The following is a 26,567-nucleotide window of genomic DNA, read 5'->3' on the forward strand; positions in this document are numbered from 1 at the left end:
AGCCGAGCCCCCCACCCTGAGGCGGGCGCGGCGGCCACGTCAGCCCCGGAGCTGCCCCGCCCGCCTCCGGCCCAGAGCCGGATCCCGGCGCGGGCCGCCCTTCCGCCCGGCGCCGGGGTGAAGACACGGCCGTCCCATGCTGCTCCGCGCCCGGCCGCTCCCTCCGCCGGCTCCCCGCCGCTCTGAGCCGCCGGCCGGCGCCGCTGCCCTCCCTGCAGCCCGGTAAGCGCCGCGCCGCTTCCCCGGGGCTCGCCTAGCACGGAGGCCGCGCCAGCGGGGAGGGGGCGGGACGGGACGGCGCGGCAACTCTGCCCCGGCGGCGGTCCGTCGCCCCACACCCCTTCTCCCGCCGCAGCCCAGCGGCCGCCCCCCGGCCTCGCGGGGCTGTTACCTCCGGCCTCGCTGCGGCGGGCGGCACCCGGCGGCGCATCTCCGCGTCCCGCCGGCCCCCTTCGCCGCGGCGGGTCCGATCGCGGGTCCTCGGGCCGAGCGCGGGCGGCCCCCGGGGTCTGCCCGGCTTTATCTGCGAGGGGCGTCCCCCGTCTCCTTGACGAGCAGTCCTCCGCCCCAGAGCGGCTGCTGGCTCAAAGCTACCCGGTCCTTTCCGAGGAAATGTCCCCCTGCGGTACTAAAAGTAAGTTTGAAGGAAAAGTGAGCCGTACTAAAACCGCTTTTTTAAATGTGATATAAGTGGCTGGTATTGAGTGTCGTTCAGTAAAGCTTGGCATGATTACTTCATTCACAATACATGTAATCAAGAGATGGTCTGTCACTTGTGTGGTCTTCAGAAAGCGGGTAATTAGCCATCAAGAAACTTAATGTTCATGTGCAGTCAGCACAAGCTGGCAATGGGGTTCTTTACTAACATATATTTATTGAATAAGTAGGAAAATGTACTTAATTGCTTTCTCACCCCCTTCTTATAGGTTGTAACTTTTGTGAGACTTGTGACGTGAAGTAGGACAAACAGCATTTTGAAGAGCTCCATCATAAATACAGCTGTATCTCTAGCGCTGGCAGATTTACTGGAGACTTTTCCCAAAGCCTGCTTGAATCGGAACCTGTAAACTTTCCAGAAGCTTCATAATGGAGTTCTTAGTATCCAAAGGAGATTATATTAGATATTTGAAAAGATCTTTATTGCTAGTTGTAGTATGTGTAATAGTTCTTGTGTGCACTGATCAGGACTACTATAGTTTACTTGGAGTATCCAAAGAAGCAAGTAGTAGAGAAATACGACAAGCATTCAAAAAACTGGCATTGAAGTTGCACCCTGATAAAAATCAGGTAAGTTACGTCTTTAACAGGGCAAAGTTGTTGAGTTAATAGATCTTAATGTTTAAACAAAAAGTGGTTTTAATTTATCTAAAATGCTTCTCTGTTCTTGTGAAGTAACATAACCACCTGATAACATGGTTCAGCTCAGATTTTCTGCAGAGAAAATTTACAAAAAGGGATAGACTGATCATACACGGTTGTGTTGAATTTGGGCCATATTAAATTGCTGTAGTAAAAAAAAAAAAGAGGCAAGATCATTCTCAATTATATTTTTGTAATTAGGGGTGAACTTACATCTGTACCATATTACCTTGTTGGTAAACTGATGAGTTTGCCTCTTTCCATTTAGCTTAGGGGATCTTCCTGTTTCCCTAACATGAAGTCTCATCTAAACAGCAAACACCACCAGCCTGTACTGAGACATCAGTCTACAAGTATCAAACTGGACAATGCAGAAATTCTGGGACTGCCAAGGCATAATGAGGGAGAGTAATAAGGAGCTCTAGACTAACTAGAGAGAGAAGACTGGGAATGGCTCAGTCTGTGCTACGATATTTACGATAAGTACAAAGAAATCATTTTTAAATTTAAAAGTCATCAGTTTTTCCTCAAGATTTCCTGAAATAATCAGAAATTCACAGGAAATACGAGGGTTTGGATCTTTATATGTGCACCTGCACGGAGCCCCAGAAGACAGTGATGTTCCATATGAGCTCAGGGCCCGCCTGCACAGAGTATGTTGAAGCTCTGAGGCACTCACGTTTTACAATGGATTTGAACATGACAAAGCTCAAAGAGAAAGCCAAATCTCAACAAAGTTAGAAATCCCAACTTGTAGCTATTAACTGCAAGTTTTGTTTTCCCTGTGTTGATACCTTTCAAAATAATAACATTTTGTGTCAGATTTTGTAGTTTCCAAGTATGCGAACACTACTGAAGTACTACTAAAGATTTTTCAATGTGTTATTTTCAACATTAAAGATGATATATAGAAGATGAAGCCATTACACAAATTCCATAATGGTAATTCATTTCATGTGTATGTAGGTAAATAAGTCAAGAATCTTTAAGAAAAAGTGTCTTTTGAATGAAATGTGTAAGCAGAAGTTAAAGGGGTGGGAGAGTGCTGCAGATTTTACTCACCACTGTTATACCGCACAAGCTCAGAACCCAAACTGGGGTTCAGAATATGTCTGAAGATTTTTCACTGTTCTAATTCCAAAGCTACCTAGAACCAGAATGCTTTTTAAATAAAAGAGGGGGCCTCTGTCTATACCATAAGATCAGAAGGGATGAATCTGTCTTTATAGCAGAGATTTTCAAAGTGGACGAGTGAGGATTCTAGGAAAGCAGAAAAGATTATAGAGGAAATTGTAAGTCTTCATTCTTGAGTACTTTTTTTTTTTTCTTCCATTGAAGAAAGAGAGTTGAAAGAAGAGGGATCACTGGAGAATGTTACAGCCTCCTTACCAGTTCACTTTGTATTTCAGCTGGTACTTTAGTGAGGATGAAGGAATGAGCAGAAGATGCATCTGGCTTCAGGAAAGGAAAACTTTACTGTAGTTTGTTTGGAGATCACTGTGTAGTGTCTGCTTCCATCACAACTGACATCTTTAGTAGGGATATAAAAATATTTCCAAAGATTATTTTCTCAGCATTATATGTACAATGTGATTTATTAATTACTTACTAATTATAGTTTCTCTTAAATAGAATGATCCAAATGCACATGAAAATTTTTTGAAAATAAATAGAGCCTATGAAGTACTTAAAGATGAAGATCTACGGAAGAAGTATGATAAATATGGAGAGAAAGGTCTTGAAGATCAGCAGCAAGGAGGTCGTTATGAAAGCTGGCACTTTTATCGCTATGATTTTGGTAAGTTACGATATATGTTTGTGGTTTGCTTAAAACAGTCACAACTAAATGCAATATTCAGATCTATATCAGATCTTTTTATGCATTTCTGATGTACCCTCTCCAGATTTCTGCCTGCTCTGTTGTTCTCCTGTAGCTGTAATTTTCTCTCTTGTGACCCGATGTTTTATTTACCCTGTTAATGGCTACCCAAAAATGTAATAATCTATTTACCTAGCCTTTTGTTCCTGCTGCTTACCTTTTTATTAGTCATCTAACGTCTTGTTTATTTTTTTTAAAGTGCAAAGCTTTTTTTTTTCCCACCACTTAAATTCCAGTGTTAATGTTTCATCAGTATTCTTTTTAATTCTTTAATGCAGGAAGACCTTTTTTGTTTAGATAAAGTATTCTCAAGTGGATTTTGAGAGGAGATTTTTGCACTGTCAAGCCTGTTTTATATGCAGTTATACAACTGGAGATCAGTAAAGAGGTAGTAGAAAATGAAAAAATAATAAAAGAATCATATCTACAATGATCTTGAGACAAGTTTGTTTAATCTTTGTCTCAACAAATTTTAAGTAGTTGTTGGGAAAGGCTGGGATGAACCATTCTCAGAGCTGCTGTAACAGGAGTAAGCTAAAATAGGGAGCTGAGGAACATGGTTTGATTGATATGAAAGAAAAAGCTGAAATGAACCTTCACCTTGGCAATATTTTTTTCTGGTGTAGTTTGATTTAATGTGTCCCAATCTCTAAAAAAATTAATGTCTGTGCAAATTGAAATTGAATAAACCAGAGGTGCAACTATCACAGGAAAATATGGAAATTACCCTGAAACTTCTTCAGATAAACAGATTTAAGAAATTTTATCTGTCTGAAGTTGCACTGCTCAACTGAGAACAATATCCTTGAATGTCTATTTACCAGTCATTTGGAGAGTATCTATTTTTATATTTATGTGTAGGTATTATATTACATGATATATAAATGGATAGTAATATAAAAAGTACCTTGTCACCTGTAGAAATTAATTTCTCTCATGATTTATTTGCATTTAATCCTTGTGTACCTCAGGTGAAATGGCATCTCACCACATTAGGTATTGTAAAAGATCTGTAGCCATAGTAGCATAACATAATGCTGTCTAATAGTATTTTTGGTATCTCTGCACTGCCTTTTTTGTGTACTTGTAGTAGACTGTTTTGTAGTGATGTTCTAGGTAGGATTGGTTAGCATTTTAGAAAAGCTATCGTCCTTACCTTTATTCTGTCTGCTTTATTCCACTGCGTTCACATATTCTGTTAGTGGAAAAGCTTGTTGCTGAAACGCCTTTGTGATCTAAACAGTTTAGATAACCAGAGGCTGAGAGAAGAAGTGAAAGCTTCCAGACATTACATATAGCTCTCTCACTGAGAGCTGAAGCTGCTTGAATTTTAATCTGACAACTGGTTGATGTTACTTCTAATACTCTTGCCGTAACAGTGGTAGTTCAAGTTCTCTGCTCACTCGGTGGCTGGTCTACTAAAACATAAAAGAACTTCTCTGTTCTGATGGTGGCTTTTGTAGCATGAGGGCACAGGAGTTGGCAAGGGATTAAACTAAGGTTACATATTACTAAACAAATATAGCTTTGTTGTAAAAAACTATCTTTGCCAACTTACTATTTCAATTTAAGTGTACTGTCTTCTGTCTTGTGAATAAGATGATAGTTTGTTTCTTCATTTTGAAGATGGCAAAAATAAAAAGCAATTGTTGGGTTTTTTAATAGGTATTTATGATGATGATCCTGAAATTATAACATTGGATAGAGGAGAATTTGGTAAGTTTTAAATAAATAGCTATCTGTTTGACAATATGGCAACCCAAAGTAACAATTTTTACATTATGAGCTGTGTATCTGTAGACTTCTATTACATATCTATACAAAAAACTATCAGAAAATCATCTTCAGGTGAGAAAAAAAAAACCCCAAACCCTTAACGCTTCCTGGTAAATGCTAGTTAGCAAATAGATCAATATCAATAAACAGTTTAGATTACGTTTGAAAGATATTTTGTGAGATCTGTAAGAGGAAATTATTTGAATTAAAATTTTGTTTCTCCTAATTTATCATTACTATTTTTTTTAGTCTTTGTCTAAAAGTGCACTTGATAGAGCTTTTCTATTATATTTCTATTAATTTGTTTCTGTGAAATCTAGTCAATTGTGCCTTGCACAAGAGGTTCAATACCAGAAGGTGATACCAGATACTAAAAACACAGCTAAGTAAAACAAGGTTTGGAAAGATAATGCTTTCAGTGAGGACATCATCTAGTTTTTTTCTTTTAAAATTATAGCTAAGGTGTTATAACTAAAAGAAACTAGAGAGGACAAATATTGGATTTTGTGTGATTTTTCATCTGCATTTTGAGCAGTTTCCTTTGTATGGACTGGATCTACATGCTGAACCAGTTTTGTAAACTGTTCTAATAGCAGAACATCATGATGCTCTCCATGAGAACCTGGTCTTGCTTTGGTTAATTGATTTGCAGAATCTACACATTCCTTAGTTGGCGTCTTTGTGAAGGTATTTTAATATAGGCAAATATAATTTAGAAAATTCACTATAAAAATTGTCCAAAAATGGAGAGACCGAAAGCCATGTAATTCAAGCTGATAACCTCTCTGTGCGTATATTTTGTTGCTGTTGTTTTCTTTCATAAGCAAGAGTATTTAATTATGTTTCCCTTGACTTTTCTAGTAATTATATGAACTTGGATTTTTAAATTGCATTTTCACCTATTAGACAGGGATTCTACATAAAAAGATTGCCTGGTGGAACCCAGAAAACGCATGAAGTGATATAAGGAAATGGAAAGTTCTAATGTGTAAAAATCTTTTAGAACTTGTAAGTCTGGTTACCTTAAAAACAAAATACACTATCACACCTTTCAGCTAGGTTAATCTGTAGAGAGTAAATTTATTCTTAATTAATAGAACAGATGTTGAAAGTCAGGGTGCTGATACGCTCAGAAATACGATTTTTGCGCACTTGCCTACAACAGCGAGTATGTGCAAGTGAGGTACAATCTTTATCCCATCTGAATTACTGTTACTGTGTCTGACATAGAAATACTTAATTCAGCTCTTGGGGAAAACAATATACTAAAAATGTACATGTAACTACATTGTACATGTGCATTACTTACAATTTCTCCTCTCCATCTAGATGCTGCTGTTAACTCAGGAGAACTGTGGTTTGTGAATTTTTATTCTCCTCGATGCTCCCACTGCCATGAGTTAGCACCTACGGTATGTTTAACAAGCAAATTAACTCTGAAAATTCATTGTTTTTAACAGCATAAAACTTAATGAAGTGGATTTTTACACTGAAGCTGAAACCAAAGATAACAATTCAAGATGCCAGTAATAAGACATGTGCTGATTTTTTCATTATATCTTTATAGGGAAATATCCTTTTTTTTCCCCTTTTTTGTAGTGGAGGGAGTTTGCTAAGGAGATGGATGGAGTAATACGCATTGGAGCTGTCAACTGTGGAGATAATAGAATGCTTTGTCGAATTAAAGGGATTAACAGTTATCCCAGTCTGTATGTTTTCAAAACTCGAATGGTGAGTGATAAAACTTCAAGCATTTTTAGAAAGACTGAAATCTGGAAGAGTATTTTTTTAATACTTGTTCAATCATAGATCTTTATATAGATCTTCCTTTTAATATATTTCTTCCTTTTAATAAATTACTTTTTCTCTTCCTTCACCTTGGTTAAATTAATTTAGAAAGTTAACTTCAAAAATAGATATCTGGTTTGTACAGTGATTTTTTTTTTTTTTTTTTTTAAATCATTTTACCATGCAACATATCACTTCTGATTTGGGAAGATACTGTTGTCAGTGGTGCTGTAGCAAAGCAACAAGTCTACTTGAACAGTTTCTCTTACAGTATTGTAATGGACTTTTCAAATACAAAGAATAGTCTGTGGTTTTGAGTCTAAAGAATATGACCATGTACCTAAAGAAACTTGGAGATTCATTCCAACAAGATTTTCTCCATGCTAGCTGCATTATGTACGTCACGCTTTATAGATGCTTGTTAAGTAGTTGTGCCAGGGGTGGTGTACAAATTGCACTTGAATAGTTGGGTACGTTCTGAAAATGATAAGATTTGAGAGGTTGAATGCAGAGGTTGTGCATACACTAAATGGACTGATGCAAGCAGTTTTTATTTAAATAGAAATATAATCATTGGGAGTTGGTGTTTCTAAGACTAAATTATCCTTGTGTTGCTGGACTTGGAAAGAAATCACATTACAAAATTTAAATAAAAGTTAAATTCCAAACATTCCAATATGGGAGGGAGAGAACAGTTAGAGCTAAGGTTTGCGGGGGAAGGGGTGAGGAGGTGTCCCACAGTTGCATAAGTAGTGTTATAAACAGTAGGGTTTGAGGTGGTTTTTTTCTTTTTTTTAACTTTATAAACTTTATTCTTTGTCTTCTATAGCAACCAGTGAAATATTATGGAGACAGGTCAAAAGAGAGCTTAAAGAACTTTGCCATGCAATATGTTACAAGTACAGTCACTGAGTTATGGGCAGGTAATGTTCCCACATTTTGCTTGGGGTGTTGTTCTTGAAATTGCTTTTACAATATAAAATATGGCAGGAACTCTGTATGCAACTGAATTGGTCAGCTGTTGCTAAGTGTTATTTTTGAGTTTAAAAATAGTTTACTAATTTGCTAATATAAATATAAAACCTTCTTTCATAGTCACATTTAACTAGTCGCAAACTGATGCAAATGTTTCACTCTTAGGAAACTTTGTTAATGCTATTGAAACTTCATTTGCTTCTGGCATTGGTTGGCTGATCACCTTCTGTGCTGAACGTGGAGGTAGGTGTATTAAATATTTTTCAAAAAAGGCAAACAGAAAAAAAGTACTTTTGCTGATAGTGGCATAATCCCTTTAGCTTCTAATAAAAAGTTGTAAAACATCTTAGATGATCACAGTATTTGGACTGTGGGTCATTTAAGCTCCGTTTTAGAGGCAGTTTGACAAAAGGGACATTAATAGAAAGATTATGCTATGGTGCTTCTGTAATGTCATGTGAGCCATTACAGCTGTACTCACGTTTAACCCCTCCGGAAGGGAACTGGCAGAAAAGGCCTCTGACTTCTGTCATTTGAGCTTGAGCTGGAAACTGGTGTTGCATAGGTGCATGCCAGCTTGTCATGATAGCTGAGTAGAAGAAAGGAGGTATCTCCCCATTACACCACCAATACTCAAAAATTAGCTGAATATTTTCTCTTAAGTTAGGTTTGGACATAGTAATTGGCTCTGTCATGACCACTGATGTCATGACAGAGTTTAGATTTGCATTATTTTTTGTAGCTGTTTGTCACTGACTTTCTTGTGATCAGTATTGGAGACGGTATATGAGAAAGTTGCCTTGGTTAGCTGGTAGAGCTAAATAAATGCACTATACCTTTGACAAATAAAGATTTCGCAGTCTTATGAAGAGACCTTTGCTCTGTGAACTGAATAACCAGAGCTGCAGTCTTGGATTTACATTTGTAAATAGCTTGATTTCAAGTTGCAGTCCTTTTGTTATTAAGTTTTCAACTTTGGCCCAATTAAAGTTAGGTTGATGCATCTTATTTCAGAAAAAAGTCTGCATAAGAAGGTAACTATTCAAAGTCTGGATGGGTAATTAGAGCATATGATGTATTTATTATAGTAAGTTATTATTTGAATCACAGAAAGTTTATATCTCCATTGAAATCTCATTCCAAGACAGTATGTCTTGGGTCAAAACCTCTTGGGTTATTTTTAAACATTGGTTAAGAAGAAATTTTAAAGGTCAGTCTTAGTATAGCAAATAAAATATTAAAATTTTTGAAATGAGAATTCCGTGTTGATGAAGCAAGAGAATGTTATTCATGTTATTTTTAACTTAGAGTAGACAACCATCAAGTGCTGATTACTAGAAGTTACAACTTCAAGTTACTGAAATACTGGACGAATAGGCAGGAAGCATGCCTTTTGAAATGGTCACCTTTGTAGGGAGGAAAGGGGTAATTCTAAACAAGAGTAGGTTTAATGCATTAATAATTTGAGGTTTTATGTTTGTAAATAAATCACTTTTATTTTGCAGATTGCTTGAGTTACCAAACACGCCTTAAGCTAGCTGGCATGTTGGTAAGCAGTGTTTCACTTTGAAAGCATTACCTGTTATAGTTAAAACAAGATAACAGAAGTGAAAGCATAAAGTTGTAGCCAAAACTCTCACTGACTTTAGCGGAACCAAGATTTCACCCATTAACTTTCAGAAGAGTGAAATATTTTGACTTAGTAGCTGTTGGAATAACATTAAATTTTAAAATAATTTTATGAAATATGAGTGAATATTAACTAATGAATTACGTGGTCTCCTTCTGTTTTCTAAAAGTTGTATATAATTGCTTGTATTGGGATTTTCAAAAGCATTTCTGAACCTGAAATTAAAAAATACTCTTTGTGTTTGTTTTTCTTGTTTTGTGTTTTTGGTTTTGTTGGGTTTTTTTGTTTTTGTTTTGTTTTTATTACAGGAAGGTCTTGTTAATGTAGGCTGGATGGACTGTGGCACCCAGGGTGAGCTTTGTGATAATTTAGATATCTCATCTAGTACTACAGCGTACTTTCCACCTGGAGCCACCATAAATAACAAAGAGAAAGGAGGTGTTTTGGTATGAGTTGTTTCTCAACCATTCTGTATTTAGATAACATAAGGTGATGACAATGACAAAGGAATGTATAAATAATTTCCAGATTGATTATATACAACCGAAAAGATGCTTTTTTATTCTAAGCTTGTATGCCCTGGTATGAGTTTATATCCCTCCTGGCTTCTAAGGCACTGATCCCTGTAGGTGGTCCCGAGTTTGCTGGTGTGCTGGGAGAGTGAACAGGAGCACGCTGCAGTAGCAGCAGCCTGTAGCTCTGCCTAGCCACCTCCTCAGGAGCCTCCCTGAGCAGCTGTGGGAATCCAGGGGTGAGATGTGCTCTGTGGCAGGCCCAAGAGCTAGTTCTGAAGCTGCTACCCAGCTATCCTGGGCAAGCTTGGGAGATTTGCCATGTGCCCCCAATTTTTATTCCAGAAGGAATATGCCTCAGGTATCACAAGTTTGAGAAATGCTGCTCTGAATGGAGTACTGACATGTGTGGTAAAAGTAATCCTACGTTGTCTGTCAGTACGGATTATGCTGTTCAGCTGTATTCTAATACTGCAACCTCGTCCTACATTTGTATGGTAGTTTTAACCTCCTTAATTGATGGGAGACATTTCTCAGTTTGAAGCATGGCTTGTTCCTTTATTGTCACTACTGTTACCTGTATCTTTAAAAGGAGGAAATTAAATTTGTAACTTACCTACTTTCAGCCTTGTAACTTACCAACTCTGAGTTACTGATTCATATTACTTCCTAAATTTAAAAAAATTACTGAAACTTAAATATCTGTAGAGTGCAGTTAAGGAAGGCTGTAAAACTAGATTGGAAAATTTGGTTTGAAATTTGAATTTGAGACTTCTAGCACCCATTTCGACAAAATACAATATCTTGAGTTTAATATTGTAGGAAAACAAGCTAAAAAGCAGTAGTCTGGGAGTGATATTTGTGAAACTATATATATGAAAAAGAAGTTGATCAAATAACATATTATTAACTGTACTCTTCAGTTGATGGAAAGGAACAAATCAGAATAATTTCCCTGACACTTTGAGTACTAATCATCAACAATTAGATTGAAGTTTGTAATTCCTTATAATAAACACAGTTAACTTTCCTTCCTAGTTTCTTAACTCCTTGGATGCCAGAGAAATATATCAGGAAGTAATGCAGCATCTGCCAGACTTTGACACTATCTCTGCAGCATCATTAGAGGTAAATTTTTAAAAATATGTTAAGATTTCTTCAAATAATGTATTTTTATATTTTTTATTGTTACATTTTACATTTTTCAAATCCTGTCGATACAACAACCTAGTATTTATCTAACTGAAAATGACTTTTTTTTTTTTCCCGCCTCTGTAGCCAAAATTATTTAACATTGTTTGTCTACATGTACTTTTATTGTTTAGCAAAACAACAAAAGTAAAGGGGGGAGGTGTATTTAATAGGGAAATAGAAAACCACAGAAATTGCCATTGCAACTCACTCTGCAACTGTAACTTTCTAGTTATTTTTTTAAACCAACTACATTCTAGAGAATTTCATTTTAAATGTATTTTGTCAGTAATGTAAGAAAGAAAAGAATACTTATTAATTCGTGATAAGTTATGCATGAACTAAAATTAGAAGTCATAAAAGTTACTCATGTCTTGGAGAAAACAAAGAGGAAACCTCTTTTCACACTTGTAGATCAAGCTGCTAAGGCTACTACAACAGGAAACACACATGGAAAGAAAAAGTATAGAGGGTAGAAGGTAGCCAGCTTGTTTTCAGATTTTTTTCCTCTTTCCCACTTATGATGCAGTAAAATTAAGTTTAGTGGAAGGACTACATGAAAGACTTGAGTGGAGGAGGTCACTCAGAGGTCAGATGAATAATTGGGCATTTGCCTTTATAAATCATAAAAGGACTTTACAAGTTGGTATAAGTTGGGAATAATATTTTTTTTCTCTCTTTTTTGTTTTGTGGTTTGGTTTGGTTTTTTTTGTCCTTCATTTCAAAGGACCGTCTGGCTCATCACCGATGGCTGCTTTTCTTCCAGTTTGGGGAGAGTGATAAATCCAATGTACAGGAATTTAAGAAACTTAAATTTTTACTTAAAGATGAACATATTCAGGTAAGACTGCTCACTCATCTAGTGTTAAATATCATTTACATTCAGAGAACAAGTCAGTATGTTTTTCATTATTATTAGCTACTACTACCACCTGCCACCTCTGATACTGAAAGAGATACACTATCATGTGTATCCATAGCAAAGTTGTTAATTTAAAGCAAGCAATGAGGTTTCCCATACAGTTTGAATAATTTAAAAGTAGTTAGGAAAGATTATCTTTTAAATCTGCTCTCTCAAGGGAAATGTTACTGCAGATCCCATTCAGTTAACAATTAAAAGTTAACGCTTCAACATCAAATTGATGTATGTGAAACTGTATTTACTCAGAAAACCCTATAATTATCTTAATTTTTTTTAATAAAAAGAAAACAACTTCAAATTTTGTACTAAAGACATATGGATTGTTTTATTCTATAAGGTATGTATTTTTAAAAAATGGTTGCATTGACTAGAAGAATTTTAATGTCACATTTTAGGTTTCTTTTTGCTTCCTTGTTTTGTTTGGAGGAGAAAAAAAAGAGGATTCTTTACGGTTTTATTCCCTGTTTTGGCCTTTAAATTAAAAATTAGCAAACAAGCTAATATAGCTGTGCTAGTAGTTTTCCTCAAACGTCATAGTTAGAAGATTGTCTTAAGACCTCCCTTGTTTATAATAAGGCTACTACTTTTGCATATTTCTACCTTTTTTTAATGAATCTATCCTTACTGCCTTTCAAAATATGTTGATCTATATAAATTAAGATGCCTTAATTAAAGTGGCACTGTCTGTTAAATAGGTTGGCAAGTTTGACTGTCTTTCCTCACCAACCATCTGCAACAAACTATATGTCTATCAGCCTTGTTTAGCAGTCTTCAAAGGAAAAGGAACTGGAGATTATGAAATCCATCATGGTAAGGGAAATTTTGGCAAGTTTAAATCATTACATAATCACTTTGAGATTACACTATCTTTGGCAAACTGCATTTGTTTTCCCAAAGAATGGTTTTGTTGTTTTAATATTTGCTATTTTTCCTCTGACCTTACTGTAGCCTTGCACAAGCTTATTTCCTCTGTTTCCTTTTTTCCTGGGTAAGCAGTCATCAGATGCCAAGAGATGTATTTTGTCTTTACTATTCTGTCTATTTCAATGTCATTTACATAATTACATACAAATGAAATCTCTGAAGCTGATCAGGACAGCTTCTGCTTTGGGTAGGATAACCAAAGAATGCTGTAAGGCACACCCTTCATAGGGGCTTAACATGCTAGTTATAACAGTGCTGCTAACTTGAGAAACTTGGATTTGATTTCATGTGTCACAGCACTAAAACTAATTCTATGTTTTGTTGACTTCCATCCAAGAAAATCTATACTGAGACTTCTAGCACTTACTTTCATTTCCAAAGTTGCAGTTTCCTTCCAGGAAAGGCTGGAACTATGTTACTGTGTACCACTGAAACAACTCAAAAATGCTGGTTGAAGAAGAACAGAGCCTGAAGCAAAACTGTAGCTTGCAGCAATAGGTGTAGCTTCATCCAGAATGCAGCACAAGACAATTATGCAAGATGAGGTTCTCATTTTTCAGCCTCTGAAGTATTAGAAATAGCTTACTAGAATTAAGTCAGAAACTCAATACTGTAATAAAGAAGAAAGGAGAAAAGTTTTTGACCACTTAGAAAAGATTTAGTCATATCTAAGGGGGAAAGATGATCCCATACATCTAATGATTGCTGCCGGGAAAAGCCTTATATACTCTCCAAAATTTCCACTCCTGCAGAGAAGCCAAGAAAGGGTCATATACATACAGCATTTTAAATCTGTTTATAATGGCATAGATTACAAATAGTGTAAAGAGAAATACATTGGACTACAGTACATACATTCTTTTCTGAATGGTTTGGTTTACTATTTACAAAATAGATGGTATCTAGAATGTTTGCCAATAGTCATCTCACTCTAGTATTTATAACAATACAATACTCAAAAGAATCAGGCTTTTTACATGCTATGTTGAAGGGCTTCAACAGTTTAAAATCTAAGAACAGTAATAAATCTTAATAAGTCATTGTGCAGTGCCTTCTGATTTAATTACCCTGAAGTTCTTATTCTCAGTTCATTTCAAGACACGAACTCTCATTTCTGCTGACAAATATTTACATGCAGGGTGTGAAGAGACTCAATCTTTGCTCACTGGAGTTCTGTCAGCAGGAACTTCAGTTACACCTAAAAAGCTGTGATTTATCAGTATGGTTTAATTTGCTTGAAGTCTTTACTGTGTCAATACCTTTTGCCAATGCAACTGTATCTGGAATAGTAACTTTTTAATTCCAGCAAACACTAGTAAGATGGTAAAACAGCCAGTAGTCCAGTCACAAAAAAACATTCATTTTGTTTGACAAAAAAATGCTTTGTCTTGGATAAAACATTTATTTAGCTAATATTAGGTGAATATCCAGTTTAAAATTTAGCCAAATATCAACTGTCACCTAGAGTATGTCTTACCTGTGTAGGTTTGGACAGTTTAACATTGTCTTCCTGAGAAAAAGCAAGCCAGTACCTGTTCAATTTATTTAAGCAGGCCATGTTTAAAGATCAGTCGAGGGAACGGAAGGACTCCTGTTGCCATCACTGAGGTTTTTAATGAGATCTCTCATAGGGAAAAATAAAGTTTCCTTTCTACATTGCTCTTTGAAGGAAAGAAGATCTTATATGACATCGTTGCATTTGCCAAGGAAAGCGTCAACTCTCATGTTATCACACTGGGACCTCAGAATTTTCCTGACAAAGAAAAGGAACCATGGCTTGTGGATTTCTTTGCACCGGTAAATATTTAATATCTATATTTCCCTTCTTCTAAAATCTCTTCTGTAACTATGTAACAAAATACCAGCAGTATCTTGAAAGTGTCCTCCAGCATCATGAGATGGTATTGTAATTTCTCATTCCTTGGCAGCACTAGTTCCTAGACTGTGTGGGTTTTGTATTTAGTGGAGTCTGTAGTCAAAGCAGCATATTATTCATCTCAAACAGCTTACGTTCTCCTGAGAGCCAACTGCAGGGAAAGCAATTGCGCTTACTTGCAATTTTGTTTTCTAGTGGTGTCCTCCTTGTCGAGCTTTGTTACCAGAGCTGAGAAAAGCATCAAAACATCTTTATGGTCAGCTTAAATTTGGAACACTAGACTGTACTGTCCATGAAGGGCTTTGCAACATGGTAAGCTACAGGAACAACAACAACAAAAAAATCCTTTCAAAGAATATTATTTTCTTCTACTTGGGGGTAGGGGGATGAGGACAGACAATGCTTGTTCTTTAATATTACTTTCTTAAAGGGTCGTAAACCAAACAGGACACTTGTGTCATAATTTTTTTCAAAGGAGTGAATTATGTAACCACTACAGATAATATATTAATGCAAAATACAGGTCACGTTTTGCACTGATTTCATTGGAAGACTTTGGAAGTGTCAGAATTTAATAATTCCTGTTTTTTTAAGAGAAAAAAAGAATTAAAGCAGACCCAGAAAGTTTTTTCTAGTGTATATATAAATACTTACATGCATTCTTTTTGTTCTTCACATAGGAGGATAAAAAACAGTATAACACTTAAAAATACAGGTTTTATATTGATATAGCGCTTTTTGAAGATGTCTGCAAAACCACTTTTAATTCAGTTTACCCTAGCTGACTTTGCTTTTTGTTTTGTAGCACTTCAGAAGTGCAGGATCCATTTCAAAGCAAAAGAAAGTTTACTACTTATCAGTTTACACTTACTTAAAGAGATAGTAATGGAATGAAAAATATATATTTTTTTAAATCTTGCCCAATTTTCTATGTTTAAATTTGCTTCACTTTTGCTTCAATTAATTTATCATGATAGAAATTACTGACTTGACTTTTCTTGAGTTCCAGAAAATACTATATTTTGACAGCTTTCCTACAACTGCACATTTTATTGTTCACAAGAGCTTTTTATTTTAGAATGTTTGTATTTATCTTTAAAATGTGAATGTCTTAAAATACATGAAAAATGAGCAAAAAAGAACTAATTTTTTAAAGTTTTGTTTAGATGTGTTTACACACTGAATAATTCAAATCATGGAAGCATCTGTGTTCAATAGTAAAGAATACAGTTATTCATACAGTACAAGCGTTTTCACCTGAAGACTAGGAATAGCTTTAAAGTTAAGGCTTAGAAGGCCCGTGGATTAATTCCTGTATTTGTGGAGCACAGCAAAAGAACTACTGTCTGGTTTTTAAATTCAGAACAAACTATACCTTCTCTGAATACAATTGTCATCTTTTCTGTACTGATTTGTAATGGTTTGAAACTCCCATCTGCATGTAAGTCTGAGCAGTTGTACGGTACAAGCTGGATAGATTAGCAGCTGTGAGCCACCAGTACCGATGGCAGTTAAAGGAAAGTACAAGAAACGTAATAATTCCTTGCAATTTCTTATTGTCTGTTTTGTTAGCATAACATTCGAGCTTATCCAACAACAGTTGTGTTCAATCAGTCTGATGTTCATGAATATGAAGGACATCACTCTGCTGAGCAGATCCTGGAGTTTATAGAGGTATGTAAGTTATAATCCTTGTTGCAGTCATGCTCTGTACACAGCTCATCCACAAACATGTTCTCTAGTAGGAAGATTCTAAGATTTTAATTTTTTTTTTTTTTTTTAATTAGACTATTAAGATAAAGAGTGAAAAAACCTTGGGCAAGAAAAGTGATCCAGCAACTGTCAGTCAGGGACTTGAAACCTAATGGATTTATTTCCCTACTCTGTCAAGTAATTTCTTTGAGATCATTAGCAAATAACTTAAGATCCCTTCCAATGTGCAAAGTAATAGTAGTGATTTTTATCTCATAGAGAGGATAAAGGAATTAAAAGCATGAAGTGCTGTAATATTAAGGTGAAAATGCCTCACATACACACCTTGACATAGGAGGAGGTTCACATTTTTGTCAGTTAGCTTGCTGCCCTGCATGCTTCTCAGCTGTTTCTTGAACTTTCGTAACTCAGAACTGCAAATCATTGGTACTCATCGTTGTTGTTGCCAGAGTTCTGGCGCCCATCTTTCCTCCAGCACTGAGGTTCTCTCACTGCAAGATCCGCAGGCTACTTTCCACTCTTTGAAGAAACTGTTCATTCTCTCCAGGCAGCCCAGAAAAAGCAGGTTTAAGAGCACACATGCAGGAACAGGTGGAGATCTGTCTTTTTCAGCTGATATTCAGAGGCCCCTAGTGCGCCATATATATTCTTCTGCATCCCAGCCTAAATAGCACGGCTGAGTCTCATAATGCCTGTTCTTGCCAGATAAGCTGAATTTCTTGCCTTTTGCCTCCCTTTATGGAGAAGAGGCAGAAAACCTCCCTTTTGCAACCTGGCTGTATTTTTTTTTTGATAGCTCTTCTCAGCAAATCAAGCATATGATTGTTAGGTTGAAGGGATGACTTTTGATGCTTCCTTGCCTTTCGGTGTTGTGTTGTCTCCCCTAGCAGAGCAACAAGGAAATTTCACTAAAAGAGGGGCATCCTCAGAATTTGGTACAGTCTGTTTGTATGTGATGGCGCTGGATACGGGATAACGGATTGTTGCAACGTATGTATCTATAAATTGTCTTTACTCTAGGATCTTAGGAATCCATCGGTGGTCTCCCTAACACCAGAGACATTTGTTGAATTAGTTCAGAGAAGAAAACGAGAGGAAATCTGGATGGTTGACTTCTACGCTCCATGGTGTGGACCTTGTCAGGCTTTAATGCCAGAATGGAAAAAAATGGCCAGGGTAAATGACATTCAGACATTTTTTCTGCTTTTGTGTCCTGTTCCATGGAATTACTGAGATGGCACAACTGCTGTCATAGAGATTTGTCAACGGAGAAAGTCTAGTGATTAATACTGCAGGCAAAACAGGGAATTCCTACCTGACAGTTTTATATTGTTTCAAACACAAAGTTTTTCCTTTTTTTTTTTTTTTTAAAGGTTCAGTACATTGATACTGTAGTCCAGTTTTTCTTGTTGATACATGTGTGTTTTCCAAGATCTAAGAAACTTTAGAGTAACTTTCCTTGATGCTTAGTGCTTTATATAGACAACAGCTCTGCATTTGTTTAAAACAGAATATGAAAAAAAGATTTATCCATAAATTAGATAAGAATTGGCTGAAATAATTTGCCACTTTATTCTCAGTATTCTTTGTGATCATTAGTCATCTTTAAGACAGCACTTAGACATTGGTGAAACCTCTGACTTGAATTTAAGATTAAAGGAGTTCAATCTTATCCATCTTAATTATTTCCTATACTAGAAAGATTTTTTTTTTTTTCCTGAGATCTTGTTTTCTTCACTGAAAGTAAATAAATGTTAAATACCACTTTAAAGCTGATTGTCAGTTAGCTGAATTACACATACTTCAATATGGAATTGTTAGGCTTGGGGAGGGTGTTTTTGTTTTACAAGGTCATTATAGTGTTCTCTCATTTGCAAAGGTAATATTACTTTACTGACAACCATCTGGGTTTTCCTGGACACGTTTCCAGGAATTTGAACTAGAAACCTTGGGCAAAAAAACAGGGCTTTGGAAGCAAGTCCATGACTTTCAGACATTTAGAACTCACCTAGACTAGGAGTTCTAGCCAGGATTCCATATTCTGGTCAAATGTCTGTGAAGTATTATTAGCTCTATAGTACATAATGAGTAATCACCAGCTTCCCTGCCCATGCCAGGTGGTTTGGGACTTTGCAACAAATGCAGTGTGTTAAGACCCAGGCCAGCTGTGCACTGTGCTACTGATAGCACATCTGCACTGTACCAGGATCTGCCATAATTACTGAGCCTATGATACGAAACATGGTAATATGGTAGTCCTTATACTAAATAACCAGACTCCTATGTACCTTTGAGGTAGGTGCCTCATATGGCAGCTTATACTAAAGTACACGTGCATGATGGCAATGTACCTGCGTGGTTGGCTCCCATTAGATACCAGTGACCCATTTACAGGAAAGAAGAAAGCCTTGTGATAATCTTGGTTTGTTTTGTTGGGGTTTTTTTCCCCAACTAAGTGATTAAGACTGTGATTAAATTCTAAGTGATTAAATTCTGAAGTATTACTGAAATCGTAGTATTATTGATTAGCATATTTGATTCTAGGTTTTCTTCTTTTTTCAGATGTTAAGTGGATTAATCAGTGTAGGCAGTGTGGATTGTCAAAAATATTATTCTTTCTGTCACCAAGAAAGTGTTCGGGGATATCCTGAAATAAGACTCTTTCCTCAAAAATCAAACACAGCTCATCAATATTAGTAAGTAGTTTACTTCAGTTTGGGAAATGTTAGATGATGTGGAACAAGATGAATATACATCTTCTGTTGTGTAGAAAAGGTTCATCACAGCTATTAAAATAGGCTGTTAAGATATTACTGCCCTAGATGTTACTGACTTTGTTACTTCAAACTTGGGCCATTTTATTTTGCCATTTCACTTCAGTAATTTGAACCAAGATTGCCTCAGGAATCTTAATTTTTATTTCTTGTTCTTTATCGATTGCCAGTTTTCTAACTTTAATTGCCTGGTAACGTAGATTATTTAAATCATATAATATAAAAATACTACTAGGCCTAATTGATTGTAGCTTTAGAGAACAGAGTGATGTAGCCATCTGATCATCCTCCCTGCCAACAGTCTGTTAGCACCATTTCAAAAATTTTCCGTCGTGTATCTAGTCATCCCATTCATTGTATCATTAGTGTGGAAACATTAATCATTAACAAAACAAAACAAATTCTATGGGATATGAAATCTGGCCAAAAACAAACAGCCTTTCCCCTCCATTTCACAGTACTGTTTGAAGATCCAGGGATTTCAGGAAGCACATGCAGGTTTAAAGATAGATAACTGTCTGAAATAGCAGATGCGTTGTTTCATTATTTTACAAATGGGAAAGTTCTGTTAAATGCTGGCAGATAATAAATTGTAATGCCTCTTCATCGTAGTGCGTGGTAGAAGACTTCAGTAGCTTTCATCATTGGACTACTTGCTTTTATTCAGTTCTAGATAAAGTTTCTCTTCAAAGCAGAATTTTTTTTTCTTGTTGAAAACAACTAAGTTGGTGAATATGACTGTTAAGTGCCAAATTCCTAATCATGAGTCAGCTATTTCCTGCAAAAATATGGAAATTTGTCTCTTAAAATAAAGATCACCAAAAACTATCAAGTCAGATTTTGACCAGGTAACTATTGAAAAATACTTTGTTATAAAGTTGTAAATTAGTGGATATGAATCCTGAATTAATCTTTTTTCTAACCTGTCACTGGAATTTCAAAACTAAGCAATGCCCTGAAAGTCCAAATAATAAATCCTTGTCCAAGCAACCAGTTTGCCTGGCTTTTCTACTGTCAAATGGAGGGAAATGTATATAATAATTTTATTGTAATAAATGAACATCAATTAGAAAATATATTAAGGTATTTCAGTTTAATTCTCCTGTTTCTTAGAGCCTGCAATTTTATCTGGAATTATTACCAAAGATCCTTCACTCAAAATCATTCTAGCTATCAAAGCTTATGCGTTCCAAACTAAGTTTCTTACTCTCTTGACATAGAATTTTCTTCTTTCTTCTCTTCATCTTCTAGTCCTTAATTCTGTATCTCGAATTTTATTAACAAGACTTATTTATTCAGATTTGAAAGCAAGGTAGAAATATATCCCAAAACATATGCATTTAGTTCATTATTTCATCATCTCCACTCTAGGGAGTGTTTTTTTCAAACATAATTCAAACTACTGTGCTACTGGATTTTTGTTTTTCTTTTTAATCTTTTTATAGTAGCTACAATGGATGGCACAGAGATTCATATTCACTGAGAGGCTGGGCATTGGGGTAAGTTACTGCATTAAACTTTGTTCACAAGCCGCTTATAGTTTGCTTGCTAGGAGAAATTAATATTTAAATACTATGTAAATCAAGAATTAGAAACAGGTATATGTATTGCTTAATTTAAGATGTTAACGTATCCACATCTCTTAACTCAAGCTTTTAAAATGTGGAAAAATAGCATACTCCTTACTGTCCACCCATTTTCTGAAGACCATATTATTATTTTGTCTACCACTTTTTAAAAGTGATTCTCTTGTAGTACAAAGTGTAAAGTAGAGATTTCCAGACTACTAATATTCTTAATTTCAGAAATTTTTATTGTGTTTCAATGGAATTTGGGTATGTTTTAAAGTTTTGAATGGATTATGACTGTTATTTTTCCTTTCCACAGATATTTACCGCAGGTGTCTGTAGACCTGACTCCTCAGAGTTTCACAGAAAAAGTTCTGAATGGAAAAGATCACTGGGTCATTGATTTTTATGCTCCTTGGTGTGGACCTTGCCAAAATTTTGCTCCTGAATTTGAGATCCTTGCAAGGGTAGGTTTTTAACTGTATTAGCGGATTGTTATACTCATAATGGTTAAAATATAATTCATCAGCACTTAATTTCTTAGCAGTCATCCAAAAATTGCATACCCCCACTGATCCTCCTTCTCATTGAAAGTCCACACTTTTAGGTCCCACTTGCCAGTGGATATTGTCTTTTGCACAGACACACACACAGACCCTCTTTTGAGACAGATTTCAGCTTATGATGGGGTAACTTTTGGAACTGTGATGTGCTTTGTGCTGAATTCAAGCAGAAGTGCTCCGCTGAACATATAGTGACTTCTGATACAAGGTTAACAGTCTGAGAAGCAAGCAAGCAACTACTCTGAGATATTTAAAAGATTTGAGCAACATTTTTTCATTTACTTTTAGCTGCACTGCTGGCTTATTCAAGTTATTTGCTTACAGTCACCCATGGAAACCTGAAGTTCATTTCTAATAAAACATTTATTTTTAGACTGTTAAAGGAAAAGTAAAAGCTGGAAAAGTAGACTGTCAGATGTATGCTCAGACCTGTCAAACTGCTGATATCAGAGCCTACCCTACTGTTAAGTTTTACCCCTACCAAGGAATAAAGGTAAAGTGTCTCCTTTGTGTATGCTGGTGAGTGGGTACTGTTTGTAGATGTATTTCATTTCACGTTAAGACTTAAGAGATTATTTCTGTAACATATTAAAGTGCATTAAGTAGATATTTGGGAGATACAATAATAATCAATTTCAGTAATATTTAAAATAGTAGGACAATGATAGAGTAATAACGTGTTATTGAAAAATAATAAATTGTAAATTAATAGAACAGTAACTAAAATGTGGGCTTAACCAGAACCAGGGTTTAATTTTGTAGGGGTCTCATGTGACAAAATGTTTTTCAACCTTTACCAATTCTACCACCAGCTACCAAAACCAGGCAAAGTCTCTCTCTAAATGAAATGTGGGCAACTTCATTTTGGCTAAGGCGAAATATTCTTTCAACATAACCATAGCATTTCATTATAATTTTGACTTAAGTAATGTATTTTAAGATAGAAAACTGATTAAAAATATTTAGTTGTGTTCTGTCTCAAAACAAACCTTATCAAACCATTTCAATTATCAGTGTGACTCTGTTGAGATCAACATTTCCTACTAACAGATTAGTAGTAATAAATTAAAAAATTGAAAAGTATCCAGATAGTTCTAGGAAACTGCCTTTATTCTTGCAAAACTACTACACTTCAAGAATATTCATAGTCATCTTTTTAATGTATTAATGCTGAAGAGATAGTATTCAATGCATTCTGATAGTTAAGTCAATTCTTTTAATTATACTTTCCTTTTCTTTTTTTAACTGAATCTCTTCTAGGAAATTCTAGAAATCATTCCTCACACAATCCCATCAAATTCAATGAGACTTTCCTGTGGTAAAAAGTAATGGCTTTCCAGGTCTCAAAAGTAGCGACCAACACTGACAGATTTCATGAACATAGATTATGAAGTGGCAGACTTTGTAATGGCTGTCTGCATCAAATACTTAGCTGAATAAATGTGAGAAAATTATAACTATTTCAGGTTTCTTTAAGGATCAAGACAAAATTTGTGTAGCTTTGGAAACTGGCAGCTAAGAGTGGTTCTTACTGTAAAGACAATTAGCACTGTTTAAATGGAGACAAAAATACATCTATGAATCATAAATCAACCTCAGAGCCATTGTCTTCCTCCCTACATTCCTCTTGCATTTTATCTGACAGTAAGCAGATTTTCTATTCAGTGTAGAGCATGGGTAATATATTACACAATTTTTTCAATTTTTTTTTAAAGAAAAATGTTCTTGGCGAATATATCGACAGCAGAGATGCAAAAGGTATTGCTGACCTTTTGAATGAAAAATTAGAAGCAATTCAAAATAAAGGAAAAAGAAAAAAATCTAGAAATAAGGTAAGAATACTTATTGTGGGGCCTTTTGCAAAAGACTTATATTATTGTAAAGAATAGCTCTTGTCCACAGATGTAGTAGAGAATACTGCTGTTGCAACATCAGTTATGGCAAGACTTAGCAGAATTTATAGATATCCATGGGACAGCTGGATTAACGATAGATGGTTGAGAGGCACTGTATCCTTAAGTGTAATCCTTAGACTAGATTTAGCAAGCAGGGACCAAATTACAGAGGCTGATTAGTGCAAGATGGGGATTTACATTTTAACTCAGAAAGAAGATATTAGCACACAGCTGTTAAGTAGTACTCTGAATTCTATTTAAGAAACATTTGTCTGGTTAAAAAATTAGTACCACAGAGAAATTTAAAATCACAGAAAGAAACCCAAAGAATCTTGATTTTTTTTATTTGTACTTTCAGAATAACTTGTTTATTTTCTTGTCACTAGGATGAACTCTAAGTGGTACTGGAGGTAGATACAATTCAAAATATTCTGAAGCTGTGAATATAGAAGACACCACGAGGAAAATATAAGGCCGATTACATTCATGACGGAGCAAAAGAGGTGAAAACTAGCTTGAGTTCACAGGCATATGTGACTCTGAATTCTTTTTAAACTGTGGGAAGATGAAAGCATTTTGGGTTTGGTGGAGGCATTCAATGGTTCTGCAAATGAATTCTGCATGTCCTTCTTCTGATATACCAACTACCTTCTTCCTAAGCAAACAGTGGAGTTGACCTGAAATGTGGACTGTATCACTTTTGCCTACCCATTTACTAGTTCCTTATATTTTTCTGTCTCTTTTCAAACACTTTTTGAATGTGGCACTCAGCCTATGGCTGAATATGCGCTCAAACCACTCTGCAATGCAGAAACACAATGAGGGATTGTCTATTTGAAAGACAAACAGTTTTACCTGATGATTATTCTGCTTTGGGGTTGCATTATTGTCTAGTCAATTGCTAAGAAATAAAATCAAGAACTGGTGGCAGGATAGGTTTATTGAATTACATTGCTCCTGTCCTTGAGTGGCTTACTATATTGTGGCACTGGTGGTGGTGCCTCAATGAACAGAACTTTGAAGAGCTTCTTTGGTTGTTTGGTTTGGGGGTTTTTTATTTTCTTTTTTTAATTATCAAAAAAAAAATCAAGGCCTTCAAACTCAGTGTTTCATTGACTTTCAAAATTTAAGTTATTAGGTCATAACTTTGTTATTGTCTCTTTAAATATGAATGTATTCTATGGATGTATTTAACCTCTTTTGGTATTACTACTTCTCCTTTCTCTGCAGACATGTTTTGGAGGGTTTGTTTGTTTGGTTTTTATATAATCTTTAGGCAAGCAGGATAGCAAGTGCCTTTTTAAATTTAAAATGAACACTGTACATTGCAATGTCTCCTCATACATCTTAATAGAATTCCCACTATTTAGAGTAATATTTTTCATAGCTTCTGAATAGACAAGAAAAATTACAGAAGACAACAAAATGTCTGCTGCATTTAGGAGTTCAACATTGAAATGTTTCATGTTTTCAATAAAATGCTGCTGAGAACTTGTCAGATGGACTTTTCTCCCTGCTCTCCATGTACTTAGATTTGGCGTGACTAGTCACTGTAGTGTGAGTATTATAAATTTGTAAATACGTTATCTACAAGTAATTTATTTTATAAAGAAGGCAGCAAGAAGTAAAAGGAAGACCTATGTTCAGGGTTGCTTCTCTTGCTTTGCAGTGTATTAATCTGGGAAAGAAGAGAATGTATTGCATCTATTTTTAATAAAATAGATCCTCCCACATCCAAATCAAACTTCAAACTCAATCACAGTCAAAAATTAAAACTTTGGTATTTTGTGACTTTAATATGAACTCTGTTTTGGTCAGTTTTTGCATGTATGTTTCACTGTAATTTCATTTCCTACCTTATTCCTGGAGAATGAGGTCATGGTTACGTACTATAGGATCCTACTGTTAAAAATCTAATCAAAAATAACCTGGTATAGGCATTTGTACAGTTTCTTCTTTATTCCTGTTAATGTACAGCTTCTCTCTTATTTCTGCTAACAGGAACAAATTAGTAGGACAAAAAAAAAGTGCTTCACAGCACTCTCCTCCATAAGATGATGGTAACATCATAACTCTCTGGCTTTACTATGGCTCTATTCATACTTCAGCTTTTTGTAAAAAAAGTTACTTTATCACTTCCTTCTGGTTTAGTCATTTGAAGCAATATAGATAACTACTATGAAAAGACAACACTACTGTCCTCATCAAAATATCCTCTATGCTCACCTATTTTGCCTGAGGTACTGATTTTGAAGCTCATTTAGGCTGTGGCAAAGAAGATTTAGTTTAAAGATCAATAAAGGTCATTTTTAACATTCAATTCTGTATCATCATACTCCCTTTGCATCCAGTTTTTAAAATTTCTAAGCTAGAGACCAAATTGGAAAAAATGATCTTCAGAACAGAAGGAGAGTGAGCTGTAGATGATGTAGGTTTCTAAGAATTTTTTCCAAGTTTTCATGGGTTTTTTTGCCAGCTGCCCTTTCTGACAGTTTTCAATAAGCAGCTTAGAGGAAATGCAGTGAGTAATAAAATCTTACATTTATTCCTAGACATACAAATAAATAAATACAACTATGTTTAAAGTTTTTATGTCCAACCTTCTCTAAGGATAAATTCACATAATTACGTGATGCAGTTTTTACTAATCAAAGGTTTAAGCTGGTTATTCACAACACTTCTGGAGCAGCACTATTTTTAAATAAGAAAATCTTTAAGTAGCCAGGCCCCTCAATTTTCTCCCGTAGAATGATGGAGGTGTCAGCATTGCCTCATTCTTCAGAAATCAAACTATTAAAAAACCAAACAAACAAACAAAAAAACCCAACCCCCACCACCAAGCCACCCAGAATAATCAAAATCTTCTCAAAATGCAATGAAGAATTGTATTGGTCCACAAATATTTTGGAATATACTCCCCCATCCCCAATGCCAAAATGCCAAACATAGTTCAAAACAAATTATAGTCATATTTTAGTAACTGTTTTGATACTTAAAGTTAATTTCATATTTTAAAAGAAAAACCTTCAAATTCACATATCCAAGTAATAAACCAAGTGGAAGACTAATCCAAAACAGTACATGAATGAATGCTCCAATTTTAAATAATGTTTCACCATTCTTTAGTCCCCTTTTCTCCTCCTGAGAGTAAATCTCAATTTTACTCTCAGCCTAAGACCAAGATTGTTCCACTTCTCCCTGTAGCTACCTGTAGGTAGTGTT

At 35.6% G+C, this 26,567-nt stretch overlaps 2 protein-coding genes across 4 annotated transcripts in view; one reads left to right on the forward strand and one right to left on the reverse strand.

The window, feature by feature from the left end:
* The window catches only part of PDE1A (phosphodiesterase 1A), a 233,792-nt gene extending 233,208 nt beyond the window's left edge, over positions 1–584 (reverse strand). Inside the window, exon 1 of the mRNA XM_072874737.1 lies at positions 392–584. The gene's annotated coding sequence lies outside the window, so the exon portion shown is untranslated. The remainder of the gene's footprint in view (positions 1–391) is intronic.
* Positions 22–24,849, forward strand: DNAJC10 (DnaJ heat shock protein family (Hsp40) member C10). Of its 3 annotated transcripts, none has more exons than XM_072874731.1 (23): positions 23–634; positions 927–1,287; positions 2,992–3,157; positions 4,904–4,954; positions 6,344–6,426; positions 6,614–6,745; positions 7,632–7,725; positions 7,943–8,020; positions 9,283–9,326; positions 9,716–9,853; positions 10,958–11,047; positions 11,838–11,951; positions 12,728–12,842; positions 14,626–14,753; positions 15,028–15,144; positions 16,405–16,506; positions 17,566–17,721; positions 19,108–19,241; positions 20,765–20,818; positions 21,207–21,354; positions 21,824–21,943; positions 23,166–23,282; positions 23,732–24,849. In XM_072874731.1, exons 2-23 carry the CDS (start codon positions 1,087–1,089, stop codon positions 23,741–23,743), a joined length of 2,394 nt encoding a protein of 797 aa, XP_072730832.1. In that variant the 5' UTR covers positions 23–634; positions 927–1,086; the 3' UTR covers positions 23,744–24,849. The 3 variants fall into 3 exon arrangements, with proteins under 3 accessions (XP_072730833.1, XP_072730832.1, XP_072730831.1); XM_072874730.1 differs by having other exon boundaries at positions 23–222; XM_072874732.1 differs by lacking the exon at positions 9,716–9,853 and having other exon boundaries at positions 22–222.
* Positions 24,850–26,567: the final 1,718 nt, after the last annotated feature.

This window comes from Ciconia boyciana, chromosome 10 (assembly GCF_034638445.1).
Source record: "Ciconia boyciana chromosome 10, ASM3463844v1, whole genome shotgun sequence".
NCBI classification, from domain to species: Eukaryota; Metazoa; Chordata; class Aves; order Ciconiiformes; family Ciconiidae; genus Ciconia; species Ciconia boyciana.

Excerpts from the sequence above, each read along its gene's own strand:
- DNAJC10 (XM_072874731.1), top strand. The coding sequence starts at position 1,087 with ATGGAGTTCTTAGTATCCAAAGGAGATTATATTAGATATTTGAAAAGA. Across the intron at positions 6,427-6,613 it reads GCCATGAGTTAGCACCTACG|TGGAGGGAGTTTGCTAAGGA; the intron begins GTATGTTTAACA and ends CCTTTTTTGTAG. Across the intron at positions 21,944-23,165 it reads ACCCCTACCAAGGAATAAAG|AAAAATGTTCTTGGCGAATA; the intron begins GTAAAGTGTCTC and ends TTTTTTTTAAAG.